Consider the following 25,978-nt stretch of genomic DNA (forward strand, 5'->3'; position numbering starts at 1 on the left):
AGGCGCATTACTATATCTGGTTATCCAGAATAAAATATAAAGATATATTTGTCTTAACGCGAGCGGAAAATCAGTGATTACATTGGAAGTCAGCAGAAAGATACTAAGTTGCAAGTGGAAAGTGTGATCTCGCCCGTATTTTCGTTGAGTTGTACCAACCGCGGTTGTCCAATGGCGCTTACACCAGTATTTCACAGTTTCAGTCGTGGTTTCTATACGTTGGAACGCCGCACGGCACGGGAGCGATTCGAGAAAGACCGCGCTCCTCGTGGCCATCACGCGTTTGTTTGGCGATCGTTCCTCGGCAACGGCTCCATCCACCCACTCGAAGACAACACCGTCGCGATATTGCGCAAGATTGCCATGGTCGATCCAACTTGGCTCGCAATCAAGCCACGAGCCAACGCCACCGGCCTCGGGCTATCCGATCGATTTGAGCACCTGCTGATGGAGACTCGACAATTCAGTGACGTGACGCTTGCCGTCGGTGACAAGAGATTTCGTCTGCACAAACTCATTATAGCGAGCCGTAGCTCAGTTTTCGGAGCAATGTTCGAGCACGATACGAAGGAGAGCTAATCATGTGTCGTCGATATTCCGGACGTCGAACCCGAAGTGATGAGAGAAACAGTTCGATTTATGAACACGAGCAAAGTCAATGCGATGAAAGCCACTTGCTGCTGGCAGCGGACATGTACTCAATTGCCGATCTCAAAGATCTGTGCGAGGAAACCCTTTGCGATCACCTCAACCTCGACAACGCGCTTCAGTTGCTCGCACTAGCTACCTGCGATGCTGGCACTTCGAGAGCTGCGGCCATACAGTTCATTATAGGTCATTTGGAAAACTTTTTAGACCAAGCACAGTTGAAAAGCTTGGATTCCGAAATTGTCAACCAACTCTTGGCCGCCATCGCAGAGAAAAAGCTTACGCCTTGACAATCTACTGGATATAATTATACTATTTACCATTTGTATGTTTTATCATCTAAAAACGAGTAATGCATCTCGCGTGCATATTCATCTAAACTTTATGAACATATCGAGATTTGGTACGTGTTGATTGTCAACTGCATCGTCAGTGAATAATTAAATCAGTTCCGTTGCCATTAATCTGATTATTTGATCAGTACTGTCTAGGAAATGCTCGAGTTAAACAAGGTGTGAGCTTATTTGTAAAAGTACAGGTGTCTGGAAAGCGTTAAGCTCGAAACAATCATTTTTTAATCAATGTGCATGCTTCGTGTAATCTTCAAGCAAATGAGAATTTTCACAACTCCAACGACTTTTTAATCTTTCTCACTGCGAGATAAATGAAGAATTGATAAAAGTCGACTCAATTAAAAAACAAATTCGCGATGATTCTGTTGAATGAATATCATTATAGAATCGAGTATAGCAAACTTTTGAAGAATATATGAAGCAAGATAGTATTTGGGATGGCGAATTCGAAGATAGGACCAAAATCAGATAATAAAAAAATATTTTTTCTCACTGTACCGAATGCATTTAGTATTCCTAAAATTTGCTTACAATCACGATAAACGTTCGTTAAATGAGTTAGAAATTCTATGGCTTTTTCAAAGGAATAGTAGCTAATCATTTATAAATCAGTCACGGTTTCAGCGAAGATTAAGTGTTAATTACTAAATATTCACATTTTCCAAAGTATGCAGTTCAGTCGCTTGTGGATCCATTGGCTTTATTGGGTGCACGTACTGGTGTAATGTGATATTTCTACTTTTCATGGCAATTTGCAGGATATCGCAGGACGGGCTAAGACTTGACGTCTCCAAGTCGAAAAAGACCAAGACTGTACTTCCGTAGTTCCAGGCCATCTTTTCTCAAATACCTGTGCAGTGCCATGTAAGTTAATCAAACGTTTAGTCGTCAAACTGAGCAGTGTTCCCTACCTACCCATCTAAAGTGCATTCAATGCTAATATTTTATTCACTTTTTCTTATAAATGCATATCATTCAATGTCAACGTGACTTTTGCGAACAGTCAAGTAAATCACTAGTGAATACCACTTACTAAAGGTGCCCCTCCGAAACAGAGGTAAATCGCATGCAGCAAGCGTAAAACCAAGACATTCTGAGTGCTGCCAATTTTGAAATTCAAAATGAATTGAAAAGACATAATTCCTATTGTACATAGCCTCAAAAAATTGTAAATGTAAACATGAAGCTGATTGACGAATTGTTGTATGGATATGGGATATGTTGTATGACTATGGGATGGACGAATTGTCGTAACATAAGAGACATTTCATATAATTCCATATAATCATTTTGTTATAAAAATTCGTCAATCGGTTTCACGTTTACATTTACTATGTTTTGGGGCTACGTACAATAGAAATTGTCTTTTCAATTTATTTTGAATTTCGAAGTTGGCAACACTCTGTATTGGAAAAGCACCCTAACGATAAGACGATCTTTTTTCATTATCTGTGCGCGCACTCTATCGCGATTGCTTAGATAACCCGCGAAGACATCAATGCTCTGTTAGAGCTATTCCAGACCTATGATCACTGAGCGGCTTGCAATGTACTGACATAGGAATATTAGAAATCAAACCGAACATAAAGATTCGAATTTTATAATATATCTCATTAACAACAGAAGCGTATATTTGCTGGAAATCTAAATGAAACATAGTTTCATTTAGATTTATAGTTGTATAAAATCAATGAAAGATGCCTCGTGGGAAAGACGAGGTGAAAACTTGTTAACAACGATTGTAACATAGGTGAATGTTGTTTAGTTGTCGGCATACGCGTACACGTGGGATATACACTGCAATCCCTCTCGCACGCAAACTATATGCCATCGCGACTGCAATGTGATCATCAATAATTGATTTACCGCCAAAAATTCTAAGGATCGATATGCATTGTTCGCGGTAGGTGCATGCAATGCCAATAGAAAGAAAGCACGAGCGTACAACTGTCACTGACATTTTGACGACCTCTAATAACGTACAAGCTGTTAGCAGCAGACTTGGCCTGAAATCGAGCCCGTTGTCGTATAGTTGAAGGCGATTCTCGGACTCCCAGCTGATTAAATAAAAAAGAAAGCCAATTCCTCATTGACAGATTTATCGCTTTAATCACAAACACTTCACACGCTGCTCGAGGGTCTGCAGGCAGGTAATACGTATTCACGAGAATTCGTACACACGTATACGGGCCTGCAACAAGATATATATATACATGTATGCACGCACACAACGCGCCGATAGCTTCGCTAGCAGATTTATTATCTTGCCGTGGCCATTTATTTTCCTTCTATCAATCAAAGCATATACTCTCCATAAGAAAATACTGCTCCATTTATTTTCCCATTTTTGCGTCGTAATCAATGGTTCAAATCTACTAATTTGCATATTTACTTTTATCAAATTCCGTAATTTTTCGTTGTACAATTGTATTGTTAAGACCAGATAAACATGTGCGACTTGGCGATACGTACATTGAATTCATTATTCCAATTACAGATTAAAGTGTATTTTATAAGTTGATTTTTTAGACTAATCAGATAATTTTTCCTAACTTTCATTGGCTCGGATGTATATTTCATGCAATGTTAAATTTATGTAATCTCATATTGGAAATTATAATATTACATAACTTGAATCGAACCTTCTATGCAGAGAATTTGTTCGCAATAAGAAAATAACTGTGGCGAGCGTTCGCAATAGTCTGCTATACATATATCTATTGAGAATTTATCGTCGTTCGAGCATAAACTGTGCAGTAGGTGGCTGAATTGGCTAGAGTTTTCGAGAGGGTCAGTCTTCTGAATCGTCGGATCGATGCGTCATTTGAGCTCGGTGGTGCAGTCAGAAATGAGAAATACAGTGTATAGGAGGTAAAACTGACGTTGAGAAAGATGTTATCTGGCAGTTTACAGCTGAGCAATTGGGCATACGCTTCGGCGTGTCCCGAAATGCGAATGAGTTGTTTGCGAGGTTTTGATTTAGGGAGGGTTGAGCAGCGGGGAAAAAAGGGTCGAAAGTGCCATCGGCTACATTGGGCCTGTAATAAATTTGAGCGTCGGCAATGTCCCGCGCAAGCCGCTCGCAAGTTTGCCTTTGGCGCAGAAGCCCGGAACGGCCCCTGCCAGCGACTCCGCCATAATTCTTGGCCAACGACTGTCTGGAGAGCGAAAAACAGTTAGTTCGCGTGGAGACTAGGATTCGGCAGGGGCCGTTACAAATGTTTCGCGCGTACGACATTCGGGCGTCTCGTCCGATGGCGCTCTCGAACAGCGATCGAAAGGGCTGGCTGGATGCCACAGGTGCGCCGGGCATTCGACCGAGCGAGCGCGTCGCCGACGAGCGCGGACGCGCAGCCGGCCGCGCGCGCAGCCGACGCATCGCGACAAAGCGCGACAAAGCGCGCCGAGCGGACAAAGGCGCGCTGCAGTTCGGCGCTGGAGATTTTTTTTCGGGCGGCGCGCAGAGCGAGAAACAAAGGAGGGCGGCGCGGCGAGGGGGTCGCACAAAGAGCTCGCGGCTCGTAAACCGATCGCAGCCCGCGCGCGCAGTGGCCCCGTTTAACGCCCGATAAAAACTTTTAATTGGCTGTCGGAGCGAGCGCCCGCCGACCAATTTCGCCACCAGGTAAAGCGCGCCGGGACCGCGCCGCGCTCTCCGCCGCGCTCTCCGCCGCCATCCACGGCCTTTCAATTCTCTCTCCCTACTCGTTCGGCCTGCGCTCGTTTCCCCGATTTCGCTCGACGCCCCGACGAGGAGCCTCCCGGCGCTCGCAGCGATCCGATCGCCCGCGGGCGGCTGACGGGTCCAGGTGTCCGCGCCGCGGCAGCACCGAGCACCTGCCTGCCGGTGCCGCGCGGCACGCGAGCGAGCTCTCGTTCGTTCGCCGAGATCGATAACTCCTGGCTGTTCGTCGGCCGCGGCAACGACGACGCTCGATCGCTGCCCCCATGCTCCGCCGCTCGCGTTGCGCCAGACGCGCTGGCTTCGATCGCAGCTGCGGAGAGCATCTCGAGGACGGAGCCCGATAAAGCAGCGACAATTGGACGTAGTCGAGGCTCGATGTGATTGGCGCTAGACGAGAAAAGCCAATAATCTAATGGGATTCCGGGAGGCAGGGTCGGAGCGCGCGGGCCATGTATTATTCATAAGCGTGTAAAGAGTCGCAATCGCGAATGCGATTCACGCGGCGCGTACGCGCGTCTCTTCCCCCCCTGCCCCCACCTTTCTGTCGCTTCCTCTCTTTTTTGCTTCGCTCCTGCGACTGCCGCGCTAAGTACACAGCCGCCGTCGACGCTGCCCCCGAGCCCTCGATACATTACTCTACAAATACTATCCGTTTCGAGCTCCCGCCGACTCCTGACTCTGGTTTTTTACCCGCGTCCGCTTGTACCTACATCGGCCCCGTTCTTCCCCGCTCGCCGATTTGCCTGCGGCTCATCTCCCATTCTTTTTGACCTTTGGCAAATTCGTCTCCCCGATACAATCTCGGGGCTCTGACTTGTCCGCTCGGCACGGCTAATTGGCGTGCAGTTGCCGCGACTGGTGCCGAGATGAAAGCAGCCCTCGTGGCAAATCGCACGGCAGATGCCCGGCCATCGATCGCAGCCGAGCGAATTCGGGCCCTCCTCGGGTCTGCCGAGCACGCCCGCGCATCGCGGAGAGCGCAACGACGCTGCCGCCGAGGGTCGGCCGCGCGGGGCGTTCCGGTCAGCCGCGCGCGCATATGCAAAAAGTCGCGCGCGGCACGCACACCGGCGCCGGCGGCGATCTCGCGTGAGTCACGCGCGCGCTCTCCCTCGGCGGCGCAGCGCGACGCGCCATTAGCAGGCGGCACCCCTCGGCGCGCGGCCCGGCCGCGGGAGAGGCCCGCGGCGCGGCCGCCCTCGACCTTCGCCGACTCGGCCCCGCCGCGCGCTTTTCCGCCGACGACTCGCGGACTCTCGTGGCGGCGAGCGCCCGTGTTTCCCGCGCCGCGTACAGGCGAGTCTGCCGGTGAATTTGCGATATTTATGGCCGGCGCGCTTTAACGGCTGGCGTGCCCCTTCGCCGACCGACCGCCCTCGAATCTCGTCGCTCGCGTTCGCAACATCTGCCATGCGTGCTATCGCGACGGCGATCGCATGCCGTCGCTCGTGAATAAAGAGGAATAACGGCGCCAAGCCAATCGCTTCGAGACGCGAGCGCTCGTTCGGCCTCGCGGGTTCGCGCGAATCCGGACGATTATTTGCACGCGCAATTGAAATTCGCTCGAGAAATCGAGCCGATGCGCAAGGGCGTGGCCTGCGACGACTTTGCAAAGCCAGCCAGATCTCCGCGGAGCAGTCATTCGATCTCGGGCTCGCTGCGGAAGCCCGCCGTCAGTTTTCCGCGCCGGCTTTTACTCGGCGGTCGTTATCCAGGAACGAATTCGCTCGCTTTTACGCCCTCGGCGTCAACCAGGATGCTCGGATTGGAAAAAAAGAGACGAGGCACGGCGGCGCTTAATTGAAAAATCGCAGGCGTTCCGCCCCCCCAGAATCCTCCCCCGTTCTCGACTCGTTAATTGAGATCTTATCGAGATACGAAATACAATTTGATGCCCTTTCATTAGCATGATTCCAGCCAATTCCGCTGTGTCGAGTGGATTTCACGCCTAACGGCTGCGAAATCGAAGGCACTGTTGGATTTTCGGTGAAAGTGCAAAGTTGCGCGGCAACCGAAAGGCTCTGATACAGCTGTAATCGAAAATATCGGGGTGGTCTGCGCAATGACGAAGGAGCGGCACTTTGAGAAAAAACAAGCGTTTACATCGATCGGAAGCGCGCCAACGGAATACTGATGCGGCGGCGATTCTCATTCCGAGATTGGGGTTGCGAACTCCAAATAACTGTATCTCGCTCGGGCTCTCCAGTCGCCGAGGGAGCCGTACTTTTCAATGGTCGCGATGGCGCGGCTCCTCGCAGATTTCTCCAGCGGTCTTCTCGGCCGACTGGCTCTCGATCGAGCGTCCCGATCGACGCTCCGTCGCGCGGCTCGCCGCGAACAAAGAGCCCGGCAAACGGAGTCCGCAGCGAAATAACAAGTGTAATGCCGGCGGAGCGAGGCTCCTCCGCGGCGAGTGTCCGAGGCCAGGTCGTTAAAGCGGAGATACGGCCGAAAGTCCGGTCGGGAGCGCGCCTCTTCTCTTTTTTTCTCGTCTCTCCTTTTCCCTTTTCACGTCGCACGAGAAAAAAGCCCGAGTCCTTTATTTACGACCATATATAGACGGCGAGCGCGCGAGCGGAAGGGAGCGGCGCGGGCCTGGGGGGGTGGAGGGGGGGGGGGGGGGCGCGACAATTGCGAAAAATTAGGCAAGGACAGCGGCGAAAGAGGGAACGGCGTCGCGCGCGCGGACGCTGTCGCCCCTCCTTTGCTATCCGAGCGCTTCGGAGACAAGGAAAAGTTGGATGCGCGCGATGGCGCGTTGCGAAATCGACAACTATTAATCAGAGAGCGAGCGGGAGGGGTAGCGGGGGGCTGGCCCGGGGGCAGAATTATCGGCCAAGTTCTGTTTTAGGGTGGCTATAATTGATCGTAAATGTATACGCGGGGATCGAGCGAGGCGAGCTCCTCTCTCTCCGGCGAATAAGAAACAAGCGCGCAGAAGAAGCTTTTCCACGGCCCCTCGCGCTCTGCCATTGTTCCCGAATCAAATCACGAGCGCAGGCATCGACCTTTTTTTTTCTCCCTCTCGCCCCTCTGCGCGCGCCGCCCGCTCTTTTACATTTTCTCGCTGAGCGGACCGTCTGCCTCGGAATTCGCTTTCTTCCCGCCCGCGCCCGTGCGCGCATCTGCCGCGGGGGGAAAGGAGCTCCCCGCCGACCTCCCGGCCGCATTTCGGCACGACGACTTCTCCGGGTGTAACTCGATTGTTTCCTCGCAATAATCGAGAGCGCGGAGAAGGTCTTAATTAGGGGCGAGAGAGGGCGGCTCGACGGATTGTTTGACTTTGCGCTAATTGCAGGCCGCCCAAGGAGCGAGAAAAGGGAGCCGGATGAGCCTGACGCGGGAGCGGGCTGATTGCCGGCGATCGTCGGCAGCGCGGAGGCGCGAGAGCAATCGGCGCGCTTTAACGAGCTTAAGCTCTGGCCACGGGACTAATCGCGGCGCGCGAGACAGCGAGTTCGCCGATTAATCGGGCGGCTCGCAGCCCGAGCCCCCCCGAGACTTTGCCCCCGTCTCCGGCCTCGCCGGCGCAGCCTAATGAACTATGGCCCGATTTGCATGCACACGACGACGGAGGGAGAGAACGAGCGAGCGAGCGAGCGAAAGAATCGGCCAAGGGGCCGCGCGCGCAGATGAGACGCAGGAGGATCGCGGAGGAAGCGGCGGTGATCGCGGCGGGGGCGCCTCGGCGTGCAGCTTGTTTGCGGGGACGAATCAATATGTCGGCGCTGGCGTGTGCGTGCGAGGAAGCTCGAGCGAGCTGGCTCGGCGCGCGACTCCCGCGGTCGCGCGGCCCGGCGCGCTTAATTAAATTTCCCGAATAAGAAAGCGAGGAGGATCGGGCTCGGCTGCTTGCGGCCGCGCCAGCCCCGACACAATGGATTTCAATTCCAATTTGTCCCTCCGCCCCCCTCCCCCCCCAGGCCACGGCTCGTCGGCTCTCTCGCTCTGTCTCGCATCCCATTTATTTCGGCTGGTCCCCCGCGATACGCCTACGCGCCGGCCCCGCGGGGCCAAGCCGAATTTCACGGCCTCGCGGGCTCGGCGTCTACGCGGAGTGGCGGCCGCTGCACTCGGCGCTGCGCGCCCGACGCCACTCCGCTCGCCGTCTTCGCTGCTCCTCGCCAATCCCCTCCGCCCAGCGCAGCCCTCTTTCGCTTCGTTTCCATCGCCTGCGGGCTTGCGCGCGCGCGATAACAGCCCGATATAACTTCCACTTGGTCGAGCTTGATCAAATGTAATCTGCCTCGCGCTGCCCCGGCCGGCCTCTGCTCCTCGTCGCACTGGCGGGGCACGTGTGCGCACTCTTTCTCGGGCCGTTGAATGGCAATAAGGCGCGCTCGTTCGTCGCGCAGGCAACGGCCAAATTGAATGGCGCGCCGAGAGGAGCGAGGGCCCGGAGGCGCCGAGGGGCGCGGCGGGCGGGCCAATCTCTTAAGCCTCTTAATCGCGCTCGATTCATTAGGTGCGCGGCTCGCTCGCCGACGCGCTGCCGTTCCGTCGACGCCGGGAACTGCCAGTGGCGAAAAGTACGCGCGGGATAATTGGAGATCGACGAGGGAGGCGGGGACGAGAGGCCGCGAGGTGCGCAGATGGCTTATCGCTCGGGGTGGCTCCCGACGCGCCGCGTGTCGGCGTGCAAGCGCTACCCGCGAGCGCGCGGACCCGCGGCCGATCGGGGGAGGTCGGGCGCCCGCCGCGTGCACGCGCCGGCCGGACGAGCGCTCGCTCCGCGCGCCGACTGCATCGATTTCTCGGCGCGGCCGATGCGATTGGCACCGCGAGGCGCGAGGCGCGCGCCGCAAGGAGCCCGCGACCACCACGGCGCATGCCGCTCGCTGGCGCGCCGATCGCGAGCCTCGCGATCGATGGGAGCGCGCGCGCGGCGAGGAGAGCAGCCGTCGAAGGGGGGCAGGCGGAGCTGCGGCCCCGCTCGCTCAATTATTGAAGCGTCGACGGCCGCGAGGCGCGAGGAGCGCGGGTGCGCGCGACCGTCCGTCGGCCGCCGCGACGGCGATTTATGACGACGCCCCCGCGCCTCCGCCCGCGCGCGGCACCTTTTTCGCTCGATTTTCCAACGCGTGCGCCTGCATGTGGCAACTGTGCCCCCTTTGTCTTCCTTGTTACGCTCCCCTACGAGCCGCTACTTCCCGCCGAAATCCAGCCTCCCTATTATATTCCTCCTCCTTTTTTTTTATGGCGCCGCTTCTTTCGCCGGATTATAGCTCTGCTCGAATATGCCTTATCTTCGCTGGCCGCCTCAGCCGCGCGCCGGCGGCTTTCCGCGCGCTTGCCAGGCAACGAGCCGCTTACGCCTCGTTCCCCGATCCAGCTCATTTGCCTCTACTGCCGCGTTCCCTTTCTTTTCGAGCCTCGCCAGCAAGGCTACAACTCCAAGTGGCTCGAGCGCCCTTTCAATTAAGCCAAACTAATTTGCCAGTGATTACGCGATTAACGAGACCTGCTTAAATTCCAAACTGGCGCGAGCTCAGCGGATAATGGGACCTTCGTTAAAATTTTTTTCCCTTAACTGGCTAAGCTGCAATCGAGTTTGTCCGAGAGCGGACGGGGCGCAAACAGCTTATTTTTTGCCCGTGCGATTCTCGGCTTTCTTTTTTACATCAAGTATGCCACGGGCTGAGCTTTTATCCGCTCTCCTCTCCGCCCTCCAGTCCTGTCTCATTTCGCCCCTGCCACCACCACCACCACCACCACCACCACCGCCACCGCCGCAAGCATCGCCGCCGCCACCGCCGCCGCCGCCATCGCCGCCTAATATATAACCTTCTCGCCTTTTTTTACTTTGGAACGTCTCCCTCTCGAGTGCAGATTCCAGCTTGGCGCCCTGCCGTTGACGTCCCTTCTCGTTAGGATCAGAGGTGTCTATACGTGCCGGCCGTCTCCCCATCACTTCAGAGATGCTCTTTACGCCGCCGGCTACGAGTGAGAGAGAGAGAGAGAAGGAGAGAGAGAGAACCGGGGAGCGAGATAGAGCAAAGTCAAGAAGCCGAGTGTGTACGTAGCGCGAGCGAGTGTCCTTGTTGGTGCGCGACGGTGCGGCGGCGGTGGCGGCGGCGGCAGCGCTAGCAGCCATTTTGTGTGCGCGCGCGCGAGAGCCAGAGCAGCCGCCTGCTAAAAAACACACGGACAAGCACACAGACAGCGGCACGTGAAAGAGTCGCGCTCAGCCAAAGCCTCTGCTCCGCTTCGCATCAACACACCAGCCAGTCGGACTGTAGCTGTGGTGGTGTGACACGAGCGCGCGCGCGCGTAATCGAGACGTAAACACTACTCGATCTGAGGATCCGTTTCGACAGGCGAGGTGAGACAGACGTCGCCGACACCCAGCTCTTCCTCGTCCTCCCGCCGGCCTTCTTCCGCCACGACCCTCTTCGCGGCAGGCCAAAGTCCACAGTGTCGGCTAGTTAGCGGTACGAAGGGCAATTGTGTGAAAAAAAGATCGTGGAGGGCGCGTTTTGGTTTCGCGCCAATTTCGCCGCTCTGTTCTCCCTCTCTCACGGTCTCTCGGCTCGCGCACCTGGCCAGTCATCCCCAGGACTAAGCACAGCTGTCCAACTGTCTGTCTGTTGTTACAATCTGTCCTGCCTGTAGCTTATAGGTCGTTCCCCGCGCGCCTGCCACCGAGTGCCTCTGACTGCGTCTGTGTCTATCGTGAGTGCTGACTGTTATTGCTCTGCTCTCTCGCCATCTCTCGCCCGTCGGAGCTCTTTCAGGCTCTCGCGATCCGCCTTTTTTTCATTGCGCTTTGCCTATACATTTGCTATAGGTGTATACGTATACGTGCTATAGGTGTATACTACACCGTGCTCTCCCGGAGTTATTTTGTGTCGCATTTTTGGATTCGCGTGAAATATTGCATCGCTACTATATAGTGCATTTTATATGTGTGTGTAGATTTTCAGATTTTCATTTTTCAGCGCGCTCTCCAGAACTAGTGCTGAAATTTCATGTATTGACTCACCAAAGAAGAGAGCACCCGATTGCCTATTATCAGAGTGCAATGGAGTCAACCGAATGATTGCACTTGTGTAGATTTCCTGATTGATTGACGTCTCTTACTCTCGCTGCTCTCTCGACTGTTCCCCCTATTCACGCTGTTCGTTTTTCAGCTCTCGAGCGGCTTACTGGTTGCATTTATTTTGTGGACCCAGTAGCTTTTTTCACATATCGTACTTGAATCCACTAATCCTGTTTATCGCGATTCTCCCGCGACCAAAATAACTTCTTTTCTAGGTTATAGCCGCAGTTTCATGCTCATTTTTATACACTATACACCCGCAATTGACAATTCCTATCGTTCATCTCAGACTTATCGCGTTTACCTTGTTTCTTACTAATTTCTTACAAATGTGTCTCTCTGTTTCGCTGTCGATTTGCTTTGCTTATGCCGTAATTGATAACAGTTCATCAATACCATTTATGTATGTCTGAACAACTAAATAAATTTGCTCTTATCTACTAGATATATTTCGTCAAGACGATTTCCACCTACAAACTTAAATTTCATTTTTTTACATTTCAGAACGCGGTTTCTTGTTTATCTGAAACCTGTATCTACATTCAGTACTCACCCAGTGCTCTATACCAATTTTTGAACAAACTGTATAATCAGTGGCTGATATCTTCTAATTGACTGTGTATTATTTTCTCATCTGATTACATAATGTTTATAATGGTGTACCGTACTTGACTACCTACTATATAAAATTAGCATCAATCTTCATTATTCTTAATTTTACTCCAAAATCCTTTGTAAATTTCCATTTCTCAGACTTATATAAACACAAATTGTGACAACTTATTAGACATTCACGTTGAATGTTATTAATTTTTATTTTTGCAGATATGCCTTGCATTGTTAAGAACCAATGAAAAGTCATCATTATCCGTGGACAAGGTGCTTTTGACAGTGAAATCAAGTGTTGTTCTGATAAAAGTTTATGTGAAGTTTGGTGAACTAAATGAGCCTCAAAGTGTTGTTATAGTATTAAAATGACGTCGGTGAAAATGTGAGAGCCTTGAAAGTGGCAATGTAAACAACAAGGCATGACATTGTTTATGAGTTTAGTGGATGTAAGATAAGCCAAACCATGTCTGGTGATTCAGGGTGGAATGCCGTTATCCATCATCCATCAGAATTAGAATTACAAAATTGGGATTGGGATGGCCCCGATGGCGAGCCAGAACAAGAGCTTCCTTCCACAGTTGATATGGATGCCATCAAGGATGGTGGCAATTGGAATCCAGTTACCGGTATGTACAATACCTATTGACATTATCATAGTCTTTGATTATACAATAATTACAAGCAACAAAGCAGAAAAAGAATCATTGTATTCTCTTACTAATATTGTTTTAATGGCAAAGATGTAGCTACTGTGCACTCCGATGACGAATCTGATTCTGATGATGAAAGTTCTGGTGGCAGTGATGGTAGTGGGTCTTATTCAGATTCAAATTCTGATACTGACAATGACAGCAGCGATGGAGATAGCGAATCAAATTCAGACTGCTCCTCTGATCACAGCGAGCAGACATTTTCAATTCGAGAAACAAATTTTGAGCAGGTAAGAAGCAGTAGGACCAGGTGCAAGTCATCATGTGCTGTAGAACAATCATGACTGTTTCTAAATATTTGTAGGGTGGATTGAAGTTAAAAATAAGTATGAAAATACCCAGAAAGGAAGATTTAGCTAAATTGAGATACGAGAGAAATAAACGTCTTTTACCAAGGAGAACTAAAAGTCACAGTAATAAAGTAAATAAACTCCTAATACAAAGTAGCTAAAAACTTTCTCCTCAATCAGTTCAATCTTAATAAGAAAGTTCTTCTCTAAAGACATTGTAGAATACTTAAATTTCAAGTAGCTTATTCTCATTGGTGTATGTGACGTATTGTAGAAATCACTCTTGAATGTGTCAGATAGGGTAACAACAGAAACTCGAAGCATTATTAACATAACTAAGCTTGAAAATTATTTATTTTTCAGATAACGGATTGCAGCAGTGACGATTCAGATTCGTCAATTAGTCAGATACCATGCTCGAAAGTTCAACAGCATTTAATGGCTCAACAAGCAAAATTATCGAGACTAAAAGAACAACAGGCCCTGGAGCAAAGCCGGCAGCAACAGCAGCAGCAACTACAACAACAGCAGCAACAAGAACAACAACAACAACAACAACAACAACAACAACAACAACAACAACAACAACATGAACGGCAACAAAATGGGCAACAAAATGAACATTCAAATACAGTAAGAATACACGATTATTTTTAATTTGATACTAGTAAAAATTGCTATTCAATTATAATATTATGATCGCTGAAAACCTGCATAAAATATTTATTAATTAATATCAACGAATTGTTAAAGACGAATGGTTTTCAGCCAAGTCAAAGCACTACAAAGTCTCCGCTGCATTCTGCGCCTTCGCTACCACCGCAAGTTCTGCCTTGTAGTCAGCCAACTACGCAACCACTGCAAGAAATAAACCAGGAAGACCTGGCGGCCATTTTACCGGAACCTGAGCACGAGGATACGGCGTTCGATGGTTTCGAAGATTCGGAGAGTGGCCGCCTCGTGTCCAAGGCTATTGAGCGGATGACCCTGGGCGCCGACGACTCCGACTCTTCGGAGAACGTGCGTCAACCCTATAGTTCCTCGCTGCTGCAGCAGTTTGTTGAAAAGACAGCTTTGCTATCGAAGAAGCGCAGCGCTAGCAAACAGCCTTCTCAGCTGCATCCGCTATTGCAACAACCGTTACAAGGTGCCAGTAAACCGATAGATCCAGAGTATGCTTCGTCGTCTAACGTCTCGCCGGACTCGGGCATACAATCGGTGAATAATAGCCCTCTACATCTGGTCGGTCCGGTCAGTCCGCCCCCGGCCGTTGCTGCAGCTACTCCGGTTATTGTGTCGCCGGAAAAAGCTATCAGTGCTGTGTCGGCGAGCTTCCCCAACACCAGTCTGGTTCATAACAACAATAATCATAGCAAGAACAATAATAACAAAAACTTAGGCAAAGGTAAATATTGAATTAAAAATGGAGATGGTCAATTAGCTTTAAATTTCAAGGACATAATTCAAACATGAGCTAGCCTTGTTATTAAATGTTAACCTATACAATCATTATTTCAGTGACGACAACTGCCAATGTTGTCACATCTAGCTGTGGACCAGCCATGATAACAAACTGCTCGCCCTCGGCGGCAGTGAAGGCGGCCATAGCGGCTAAAGCTCACCCGGTGGTGAACGTTGATCCGGTGGAGAAGCCGCCGAAACGCAAACCCGGTAGGCCAGCCAAGATCGCGAGTTCGACGACCACGCAACCACGTGGACCTGGTAGGCCCAAACTGAGGCCCGACGCACCTGTGACCACTAAAAAACATGGCAACTCGGCAAGCCTCAGTAAAGAGAGCCCGTGCCTTAAAAGGGCCAAGGTGGTGGTGTCGCATTGTAGTAGGCCACCGATCAGGCGACACCATCAGCAGTCGGACAGCGGAGAGAGGAAGAGAACCAAAGGCAGGAAGCCCGGCAGGAAGGCTTTGGGAAGGAAGCCAGAGGGCGATAAGGTGTGCCTCACGCGCAAAAAGTGCCTCAGCAACAAGCCCGACAAGCCGTCGCTCAGTAAGCGCACCAGAGAGGTGTCGGTCGAGGAGCTGCCGATTAAACGCGCCAGACGCGATACGCTGGCCAGAAAAGAAGTCGCTCACTCGAGTCACGACGAAGATACTCACGGTAAGATTATCTTGACCTTTGACGATTGTCTCTTTTTCCTGTCACCTCATCACTACTTTGACACCGAACGCATTGCGCTGCAGGCAAACTGGACAGCAAAAAGAGCTCAAAGGAGAACCGGCTCGATACGATGAGCCTGAGCAAGCGACAGCTGCCCACGCGCAAAACTCAGCAGCCAATTCGACGGGTCCTCAAGGAAAACAAGGCTAACAAGAAAGCAGCTCACGCTACCAACAACAACAATAACAACAACAACAATAACAACAATAACAACAACAACGACAACATATTGGAGACGAACGGTGTTGCCGTACAGACTATTATATCGCTGCCTGTGATCAATCCCATGCGAATCGTCGACGATGACAAAAAGGTGATTATTTTCTAAACGATATGTATATATACTCAATAATAAGTTCCATATAAGATATCGTGGAGGACAAGCAACCGTGAAGCTATTGTGAAGCCATCAGTGGAAAAGTTTTCGTATTTCCCTCGGCCATTGCGGCATTCGTCTCCTTCCAACTCGAAGCCACCGGCGCACAAAGCTTAATCAGGACGCTGAAATTGATTAGCGCGCCAACCGGCTTTCTCCATTACCAGGCTAGGCCATGCGAGGGTCGCGGAGGCCGATTAGGGCTCACCACTCATGAAAGATGCATGAGGGTGCCGACCAAATCGCCCGTTGAAAGGGCAGCCGCGTCCGCTAATTAATGCCTGGCAATGTTCGCTCCCAAACTTTTTTGCCAAGCACTGTTGGGCAAAGCTCCTCGCTTCTCCCTGTTCTGCCTCGTTCATCCGCGCGGAAGTTCTATTAGGATCCTCGGATTAGAATTGTTTTGCCGGATCAGTCGAGGATATTGTCAAACACCGTTAAATCGGTTGGTTCTTTGTGTCCCAATCATGGGATTAAATATTACTGGACCGAGAGATAGAGAGATAGAGACTTACTGATTTTTTGATAACTCTTCAGAACTATTATAAGTAAATTTAAGTGTTGTAATTATAATTGCGATATAGTTTCTAATAAATCCGAGTAAATCGATCCAACGAATGTTTTTTTTTCACTCAGGGATCGAGCAACGGTGACTCCCATCGGCATCACCATCACCACAAGCACCGACGGCGGGCACCTCCTCCTAAAACGCCAATTCGCGTAGATCCAAGTGTTGGACAAGAGCTCGAGCGCATTGTCGAGGAGTTTGCCAAACTTTGCAGCCTTGGGCAGATCGATACCAGTGGCGATGCTTACGGTAGTAACGGGTCTGTTGTGAAGAAGATCGGAGAACTGCTTCCGCAGATTTTTGGCAGGGTCAAAAAGATAACCAAGAAGCGAAAAGGCTGCGACACATCCACTGTTGCTGAACACAGTAATCGTAAGTATGCAATCGATTTTAAATTGTTCAAAAATTTTCAATAAATTTATCTTTTTTAGAAATACAGTAATTAATAATTTATAAGAAGTTTTAAAAATGATATATTGTAATAATAATGATGATGATGATGATAACCGTAATTATTATTACTATAACAATAATAATAATGTTTAGGTAAAATTAAACGGCGATTGAAAAAGGAGAAAGCTAATAGTGGCAACAACAGCGGCAGTAATAGTAGTAATGCAAGCGTCACCGAATCGAGTAATCCTAATGAGCAACGTCTACCTCTCAAAAAGCGGCATTACCATGTGCTTAGTCTCCATAGCAATGCGCAGGACCGCCAAGCCAGTGAAGAGGACGATGAGCACGATGAGGAGGATGACGAACGCGACGAGGACGAAGAGAATAACGAGGAAGAGGATGAGAACGAAGGTGGGAGCTCATCAGACAATCATACGGAGGAGCCAGTCGACGAAGTTCAACAGTCACCGGAAACTAGTAGTCAAGCTACTCAAAAGGAATCTTCGAACCCTTTACTTCCTGCTCCTGTTGAGTCTAACAAGAAACAAAGAGAGTCTTCCGACAGCGTTACAAGCGATAAAACAGGTATGTATTATGAAATTACGAAGCGATGCGAATATTTACATTGAAATTACCGTTTATCAATTTTTGAACGATGTTGAGCCTAGTATATAATTCTACAATGGAACTCATTGATTCATTTTTCAGAAACTGACGTGAGTGAAGTAGCAGACGATAAATCACAGAATCAAACTGACTTGCAACCTCGTCGTAAAAAGAAAATTGTTAAAGACTTGCGCGTCACAGTAACGAAGCTTCCAGTAGAAAATAATCACGTGATTGATAAAATTGAGAAACTGGAAAAGATGTGTGCTGGGGACAAGACAGTCAAGCCTATTGCGGAAAAATCTCCGAAAGCTGATAAAGTAAGTATCGACAAGATTGCAAAGGTACAACTGGATAAACCCGAGATTCGTCTTTCTGATCGCTCTGAACGAATGGCTAAGAACAAACAATCGAAAGAAGAAAAAGAGTCCAGTTCGAGCAAGTTACAAAAAAAAGACTCCGAGGTCGCTAAACTCGGTAAGAGAGAAGTCGAGGCTAATAAGTTAGTTAAGAAAGATGTTGATGTTAACAACAAAACCGCGCGAAAAGATACGGATGTTAGTAGTAAGCCAGCGAAGAAAGACATTGATGTAAATAGTAAATCAGTAAAAAAGGATACTGATATTAGCAATAAGATATTGAAAAAAGATTTGGATGTTAACAATAAAGTTGTAAAGAAAGATATTGATGTTAATGGTAAAGTAGTAAAGAAAGATATAGAAACTAATAATAAAGCAGCGAGAAAAGATATTGAATCGAAGAAGGATACAGAAATAATCAAATCTGTAAAGAAGGATACAGACAAATCAGACGGTACTAAAGTTACTAAAAAAGATAGCGAGCCTATTAAGATATCTAAGAAAGATAGCATTGAAAGTCCGATGCCACCTAAAAAAGACATAGAACTTGGCAAAGTAGTCAAGAAAGAAAAGAAAGAGACAGACAATAAATTAGATTTAATCAAAGAAAGTGAGGTTGTACTGCACAAAACGTCGAAAGTCGAATTGTCCAGCAGTAGTTCTTTAGCAGTGAAAATGATTCAGAAGAAGATACGTCGCAGAAAATCGATCAACCGTACGGGCTTCCCTACTCTCAAGAAAAAGAAAAAGAAGCAAATTGCGGTTCTTTTGCAAGATATAGAACAGTTGCAGACTTTTGCCAATATAGTTGATAAAAATCCAAAAGTCGTTATTAACGTCGAGCTGAAGAAGCCTAGAATAGAAAACAAAGAAAAGAAGAATCTCGAATCGATTTCTACGCCAAAGGAATCAAATGACGTTGAAAAGCACGCAGAAAATAAGAAAGTCGATGATGACACTGTGTCGCGTGACGATGATCGAACAACTTTGGAGGAAAGTGAGCACACGTGCTCTAGTATGAGAACGGACATGGACGGAGAGTGTGACGGTACAAAACCCTGCGACAAATCCTGCCCTGTGAAATATGAAAAAATTCAGGATTCAAGGATGTACGACGAAAATGCCACGCTTGAAGAATCATTAGAAAGGTAAATTTATGTTTATAATACATATTTTGGATCATTGAACCTGAATTTGGCACCCGAAAAAGAAAACCAAATGGGCGAAAAAAAAACACATTTGTAATTACGTTTTAATTCAATAACGAACACGATTACAGATACAACCAAAGCCAGAAGATTGCAGTGCTAAGCGAAGAAAACGTTCGTAAGCTCGAGTGTGCGAATTCGCACGTGAGTGTTAAACTTGAGGCCCATGCTTTCTTAAACAACAACAATCATAGGCGTATTCGAGGCTCGGCGAGTCCGTGTACCTTGACAGTGAGGAATCTCAAGAGGTTGCGTAACGAGTATGATACTGAGAGCGATGCATTACCTAGTAGCGACATTGCCAGCGACGATCACGACAAGCAGGCGAGTTGCTTTTCTCTTGTGGCATCTGTAAGACATTTTTATTTTGCTTATAATTTTTATTATTATTTAAACCTCGTTAAACATTTACATAGCCTTAATGTGAAAATTGACTTGTTTGTATTCAACTAGAGCTTAGTTTTACTATAATTTTTCAAATTTATCTTTCGTATTTTGATAGAAGGATACGTTATATTTTTTTAATTAATTACTGGAGCAACATTGTAATGTGCAAAATTATTTATAAAGCAGACAATTGGACCGATCAGAAACCGGCGTAAACAACCTCGCTGGAAGAAGCGGTATTTGCAAGCAGGTCTATTCTCTGACTATTTTAAAGAGGATGAGCCGAGAAAAAGCCAAGCATCGGACAGCGGGACCAATAAAAATAAGCTGGTATACGAGCCCTCGGAGCATCCACACGGACTCTTACCACCACCATATCACTGCGGCAAGTTCCTTCGACAGCGCAAAATCCCATTCCAACTGCCGTACGACTTGTGGTGGCTGCACACGCATTCGCGGCTACCGGGTAGAGATCTGGTGCCGTCGTGGAATTATCGTAAGATCCGCTCGAACGTGTACTACGATGTGAAGCCGACGATGCTGTATGAGGCACAGGCTTGCGAGTGTAAAGCCGAAGCAGGCTGCGGTGACGACTGCATTAATCGCATGGTCTTTAGTGAGTGTTCGCCCCAACTGTGTCCCTGCGCCGACAAGTGTAAGAACCAAAAGATACAAAAGCACGACTGGGCACCGGGTCTCCAGAGATTCATGACGGAAAACAAAGGCTGGGGCGTTCGCACTCACCAAGCAATCAAAAGTAGGCTCTTTTCGATTATCAATTTTTATCAAAGACGTAATTAGACGTTTATCGTTGAAAAACGTAATGATTTTACTCAGGCGGTGAATTTATCTTGGAGTACGTGGGTGAGGTGGTATCCGAACGCGAATTCAAATCTCGTATGGCAACGCGTTACGCCAACGACACGCACCACTATTGCCTCCACTTGGATGGTGGCCTGGTAATCGATGGACATCGGATGGGCGGCGACGGTCGCTTTGTCAATCATTCGTGTGAACCCAACTGCGAGATGCAAAAATGGAGTGTACATGGGTTACCGCGCATGGCTCTCTTTGCGTCTAGAGACATCGAAGCCGGAGAGGAGCTTACCTATGATTATAACTTTGCCTTATTCAATCCTTCCGAGGGCCAGGAATGCAGGTGTGGGAGCGAAAGCTGTCGTGGTGTCATAGGTAACAATTGACTAATTAATGCAGACACAGTTAACATTTAGCACTTTACTGTAATAATAAACGGCGTTGCAGGTGGTAAAAGTCAACGCGTGGCCAGGCCATCAGGCCCAGCGAATCAACCAGTCACTAGTGGTTCACCTGCTAATCCTATAGTCGAACGACGCTCGGTCGGCAGACCACGTAAAAACGCGCGTAAAATTAACACCATTAATACGCACCCTCAGCATCAACAGCAACAACAACAACAGCAACAGCAGCAGCAGCAACAGCAACAGCCGCAGCAGTTCAACCCAAGTATAAATCCAACCGTCAGTCGTAAGAGCGGCTTGTGCAAATCACGCAGAATTGGTCCCGACGGCAACCCTCTGCCTATGCCAGTTGTCAAACCTCTTTCGCACCAGCAACGCTGCTTTGTTCTCGAACATCGTTGTTTTCTCGTGCGTAATATCGAAAAGATACGTAGAGGTAGATTGCCGGCTGTTCAACTTAATGCCCAGGTATGATTTAGTTCTTGTAGCTTGTCGGCGTTTTGCACCCTGTCCATCATTAACGTTTGAATTTGGAATTACAGAACAAAGGTGTTATCAAGCCTAATGTTAGCGTTGTAACTGGAACACAGGTGATTAAAGAGAAGAGCAATGTTGATACAAAAACCAATTCCGATGTATTCTTTACACACCTCACGTCTTTGACTAATACCGTTTCGAGAACCGTTAGAACCAGAAGGCTTGCCCAGGCGCAGGACGATCCTGAAGTTAACAAAACTGCTAAATTGGCTAAGGTAAACTTGTGTATATGTACTTTTAACCTTACATTCTTAGACGAAGTTTAAGAAACGAATAAATTTGAAAAATCTAATGTTTTAATAGGTACTAAAAGATCTGTACAGCGTAATGACGAGCGCCAAAGATGAGAACGAAGCCCTGTTGTGCACACCTTTTATGACATTACCTCCCAAGCGGAAGCTACCAGAGTACTATGAGAAAGTACTGGAGCCTATTGACTTGACAATGATTGAGCAGAATATTGAAAACGGTCAGTACAAAACACCAGAGCAATTCGACCAGGATGTCATTAAGATGTTCGACAACAACGTGCGCTTCTTCGGGCGTACTTCTGACGTCGGTATTTCCGCTGCACGACTCCGCAAACTTTATATCGGTAGCAAGGCTGATTTCGTCATTCCTATTACTGAAGCCACGGGATTACCACCATCTCAGGCATTTCTACCTCCGCGAGGTTCAACTGCTGGAGAAGAGGATGTCATTCGTTGCATTTGTGGCTTGCACAGGGATGAAGGGCTAATGATTCAGTGTGAGCGTTGTCTTGTCTGGCAGCATTGTGATTGCGTAAAAGCTGACACTAGCGCTGATTCGTATATGTGCGAGAGATGTCAGCCTCGCGAGGTAGACTACGAGATTCCGCTAGAAAATGAGGAAGAGGAAGAGGGCAAAAAGTATTATGTGACTCTAATGCGCGGGGATCTGCAGCTAAGAACAGGTGACACTGTATACGTGTTGCGCGATACTCCAGAAAAACATACCTACAAGACCATCGAAAAATTCGACTTTGAGCAGATGGATATTTTTAGAATCGAGAGACTTTATAAAGATCAGAGGTTGGTTTTGTTTTTTTACAAATTCTTGAAATTCAAATCGTGTGTAACGATTTAATTATTTCGTATTGCAGCGGAGAAAGATTCGTATTCGGACATCATTATCTACGACCACACGAAACATACCATGAGCCAACGCGCAAGTTTTACGAAAATGAAGTGGTATGTGCTCCGCTATACGAAGCTGTGTCGTGTGATCTAGTAGCAGGACGTTGCTGGGTTCTCGACGTTCATACGTTCTGTAAAGGTAATGATTTAGCGCTTTCATTTTCTTCCTAAGTGATTGTACATACGTTGGGCGATAGTATAACCATGTTCGCATATTTTTTAGGTCGACCTGTGAACGCTAAGCCAGAGCACATATACGTGTGTGAATACCGTGTAGATAGAGCAGCAAGGCTTTTCACGAAAGTCGCTAGGTCACGTCATCAAGTGTGCACAAAACCTTATGCTTTCGAATCCTTCCCGCAGCGCATCAAACACTATCGCACTTATTTGGTAAACATAAAAACATTTTTAATTTTTCAGTTCAAAACGTTATTAATGTTTATTTCTAATATGAATATAAATATTTTCAATTTAGCCTCATAGCCTTGAAGGGATACAAATTACAAAAGGTTCTAAAGATAAAAAGAAAAATTGCCATGAAACAGAACACACCACTCATAAATCTGAATCTTGCGACATTGTTAAATTGAATAAAGACCAACCAGCCAAACCCAGAGGAAGAAGACGGTTGATTGATACTCCAATTGTCAACGTTCAAGTTAACTTTGTTCAGGTACCGAGCCACTATTGCATTTTTTTTCGTCTCCACTTTCAGCACGACTAATAATGTAATAAAATTATTATTATTTTCATTTCAGAGAGAGGACAGAAAAAAGAGACTGAATAGCATTTTGCTTAATTTGTTAGATAAATTGCCAAATAAGAATGATCCTTTAGATGCATCAAACCTCTTGGAACGTAATCGACGAAACCGAAAGCGACCGGGCATACTGAATCCGTGATATTGGGTAAATTATCCTTCTTTTTTATGCGTTGTCCATTTATAACGCGTTAATTTAAATCATCACATTTTAACTTTATTTTCATTTCAGGTTATTTAAATGCATAGATGACGACTCAGGAGACTGAAAAAGTAAAAGGAAATATCAGTCAACTGAGTGCGTGATTTATGGCATTTAAACATGCTATCTTTCAATACTTTTAGAAAAGAAAAAAATTTCACGCAAAGAAATAAAATTTGCAAGTAGGATAGAAAATTGAATGAATAAAAAAACAATAAAAAAAGAGGAAAAAGGGATTTTGTCATTTCGTACCAAAACAATGGTAAATGGCAATGTTGTAATTTAAGGCAGAAGCGCCTTTGCGACTATAATTTTATTGGATGATTCAAAACAATTTGATATATGTAAAAAGTTATAAGCTGTACCGAGATGCGCACAAAGTAGTTATTTAGAACCGCAAAAGTTTATAAGCTAATGTAAAAGATACCAAATAAAAAAAGTTCTTAGGCGCATGGTCAACGGACATTTTTTGTTTGGTACGGCGTACGTTATTCAATGTATATTGAGAAAAATACATTTGTACAGAGTTACTTGTAAATTATTTTTATTTTTATCAGATCAATTACTGTTAGTACGAGAATAGTCGATTGTACAAATTATAAAATGCGCTCGATAAAAGTCACGCTTAAAATATCGCGCAACATTTAGTATTATATTTTTCATAACCCTGGTGTAATTAACCCAGTAGGGTGTAGACAATTGAAATGATTAAATAAACTTAGGGGCTATATTTTTTAGTATTCATTACATTTACTTTGGTAATGACTGCATCGCATCATAAATTTTTTTGCCTTGATTTGTTTTACGAAACTTTATAGTTTCTTAGAATTTTATGATTTATTGAAAATAAAAAAAAAGATGTAAAGTCAAAGCGAGACATAATTTATCATTTTACATTGAATATAGTATTGCAATCGTGATTTTAGAGTTAGATATCTTTTATAAACCTTTGAAAAGTTCACTTTTCAAACTTTTCAACTTTTTATTAAATAATTAAAAAACTACTCACTGTCATCATTTTTGATTTATTACAATTTGGCAGTACAAATAATCTTGTAGAAATCAAAATATTATTTGAAATAAAATCTTAATGGAATCTCAGTATTTCTTCAAATTTTAATTACAAATCCAAACGAGCTCACTGTGAGTAAGATAGTTTTAATAAAAATTGTACTTAGATGTCTAACTCTTAAAGTATGAAAATATTAACTAGTACTGTCACGCTTAGACTAATTCAGATAATTGAAGAACGTATAATAATCTCAGGAAAAATTTTAGGTTTTACGCTATTTACAAGTCTCATTTGTACAGAGCATGAATTTAACTTCTGATTCTTAAATACCGTACAAAGCAATCTCCATAGTCGATTACAAGTTGAAATAGTTTTATACTCAATAGAGTCTGTGTACCTTCATATTACGATACATAAATAGATGCTATAATGCTTTTTGTACGTTTTCTCTTTTGCCGCAGGCTTGTTATACATGCACATGAATATATTGGCTCTTTTACCCTCATTTGTTCATATGGAAAAATTTAATGGTGAACTCGCGACTACTACATTGAAATTGATATTTCATATTCAAAGTGTAAGATGAAAGTTGTACAAGTTGAATAAGAAAATTTGAAACATTATATTCCACTGTAATATAAAATTTAAAAAAAATAATATTTAAAATGTTAGAAATCGGTTAAATTAAAAATTTATTTTAATGTTATAAATTACGTCAAATTTCATTGTTTACTGTAACTTGCTTATAGTTTGTTATCGATTTTACCTAGTAAATATAAATTATAATTTAAAGTCTCAATTTTATTATTAAATTTTTCCTATTTTTTCTTGCCTAAGGTATAAATTCATTATTACTGTTTAGTTATTGAAAGTTGTTGAAAAAATAGTTTGTTTAAATGTGATGCAATGATAAAATTTGAATATTGAATGATATTTTGAGGAACAGAATATCCAAAAAGTTCTACAATGAAGTTTTTTAAATATTTTGATTAAAAGAAAATAGTGGATGTGATTAAATCTTTATATATATATATATATATATATATATATATATATATATATATATATATATATATATATATATCTTTATACACACACACACACACACACACACACACACATATATATATATATATATATATATATATCTTGATATACTTACTGTTTTTACAATAATTTTTTGATTTTTGTTGTACTCAAAAATAATCACAACCAATGTGATTATTTTTTTTCGATGAAATCGATATTCCAATGATACAAATATCATTTTAAATAACTTCCAAATGCGGTAACGCTGTGGTAGTATTGTGTGCTATATAATTCTAATTTGAATAAACTTTCTGGTTATTTCTTAGAAAAATGTATGTCGAATTTAATTTCCCTTGTAATTTCTCCTTAATATTAACTGTTGAAAATTTTATTAAATTTGTCTGTTTTATATATATTATTGATGTTAATTATATCAATAACAATCGAAAATATTTTGAAAAAGTTGTCGGTAGTTCAATATATTCTAATTCCGATAGAGTTGCTTTATATATATTTAATTTTTTTCGATATTAATCAACTTTACGAGGACAATTATTCACTACAATTTCATTTGATAGCTGGCACATATACGTCCAAAAAGGAAAAAAATAATCGGAAACGAAAGAACAAACGACAAAATTAGCTTCAA

The 25,978-nt window shown here is 45.8% G+C and overlaps 1 protein-coding gene across 7 annotated transcripts; it reads left to right on the forward strand.

The window, feature by feature from the left end:
- The first annotated feature begins 10,679 nt into the window (after positions 1–10,679).
- LOC131673438 (histone-lysine N-methyltransferase ash1) lies at positions 10,680–23,831 on the forward strand. 7 transcript variants are annotated; one of them, XM_058951556.1, is made up of 22 exons: positions 10,680–11,358; positions 12,551–12,960; positions 13,075–13,274; positions 13,349–13,465; positions 13,698–13,967; positions 14,088–14,739; positions 14,853–15,452; positions 15,536–15,825; positions 16,525–16,828; positions 17,003–17,437; positions 17,561–18,965; positions 19,097–19,376; positions 19,596–20,169; positions 20,250–20,603; positions 20,676–21,100; positions 21,175–21,384; positions 21,473–22,221; positions 22,293–22,465; positions 22,550–22,716; positions 22,802–22,999; positions 23,085–23,234; positions 23,319–23,831. In XM_058951556.1, exons 2-21 carry the CDS (start codon positions 12,798–12,800, stop codon positions 23,226–23,228), a joined length of 7,710 nt encoding a protein of 2,569 aa, XP_058807539.1. In that variant the 5' UTR covers positions 10,680–11,358; positions 12,551–12,797; the 3' UTR covers positions 23,229–23,234; positions 23,319–23,831. The 7 variants fall into 7 exon arrangements, with proteins under 7 accessions (XP_058807539.1, XP_058807463.1, XP_058807787.1 ...); XM_058951480.1 differs by having other exon boundaries at positions 10,680–11,008; XM_058951804.1 differs by having other exon boundaries at positions 10,681–11,008; positions 19,097–19,349.
- The last annotated feature ends 2,147 nt before the right edge of the window (positions 23,832–25,978 follow it).

This window comes from Phymastichus coffea, unplaced genomic scaffold, assembly GCF_024137745.1.
Source record: "Phymastichus coffea isolate CEN01 unplaced genomic scaffold, Cenicafe_Pcof_1.1 PCOF00001, whole genome shotgun sequence".
NCBI classification, from domain to species: Eukaryota; Metazoa; Arthropoda; class Insecta; order Hymenoptera; family Eulophidae; genus Phymastichus; species Phymastichus coffea.

Coding starts and splice junctions, on each gene's coding strand:
- LOC131673438 (XM_058951556.1), top strand. CDS start 12,798: ATGTCTGGTGATTCAGGGTGGAATGCCGTTATCCATCATCCATCAGAA. Junction 16,829..17,002: donor TGTTGCTGAACACAGTAATC/GTAAGTATGCAA, acceptor AATAATGTTTAG/GTAAAATTAAACGGCGATTG. Junction 23,000..23,084: donor TTCAAGTTAACTTTGTTCAG/GTACCGAGCCAC, acceptor TTTTCATTTCAG/AGAGAGGACAGAAAAAAGAG.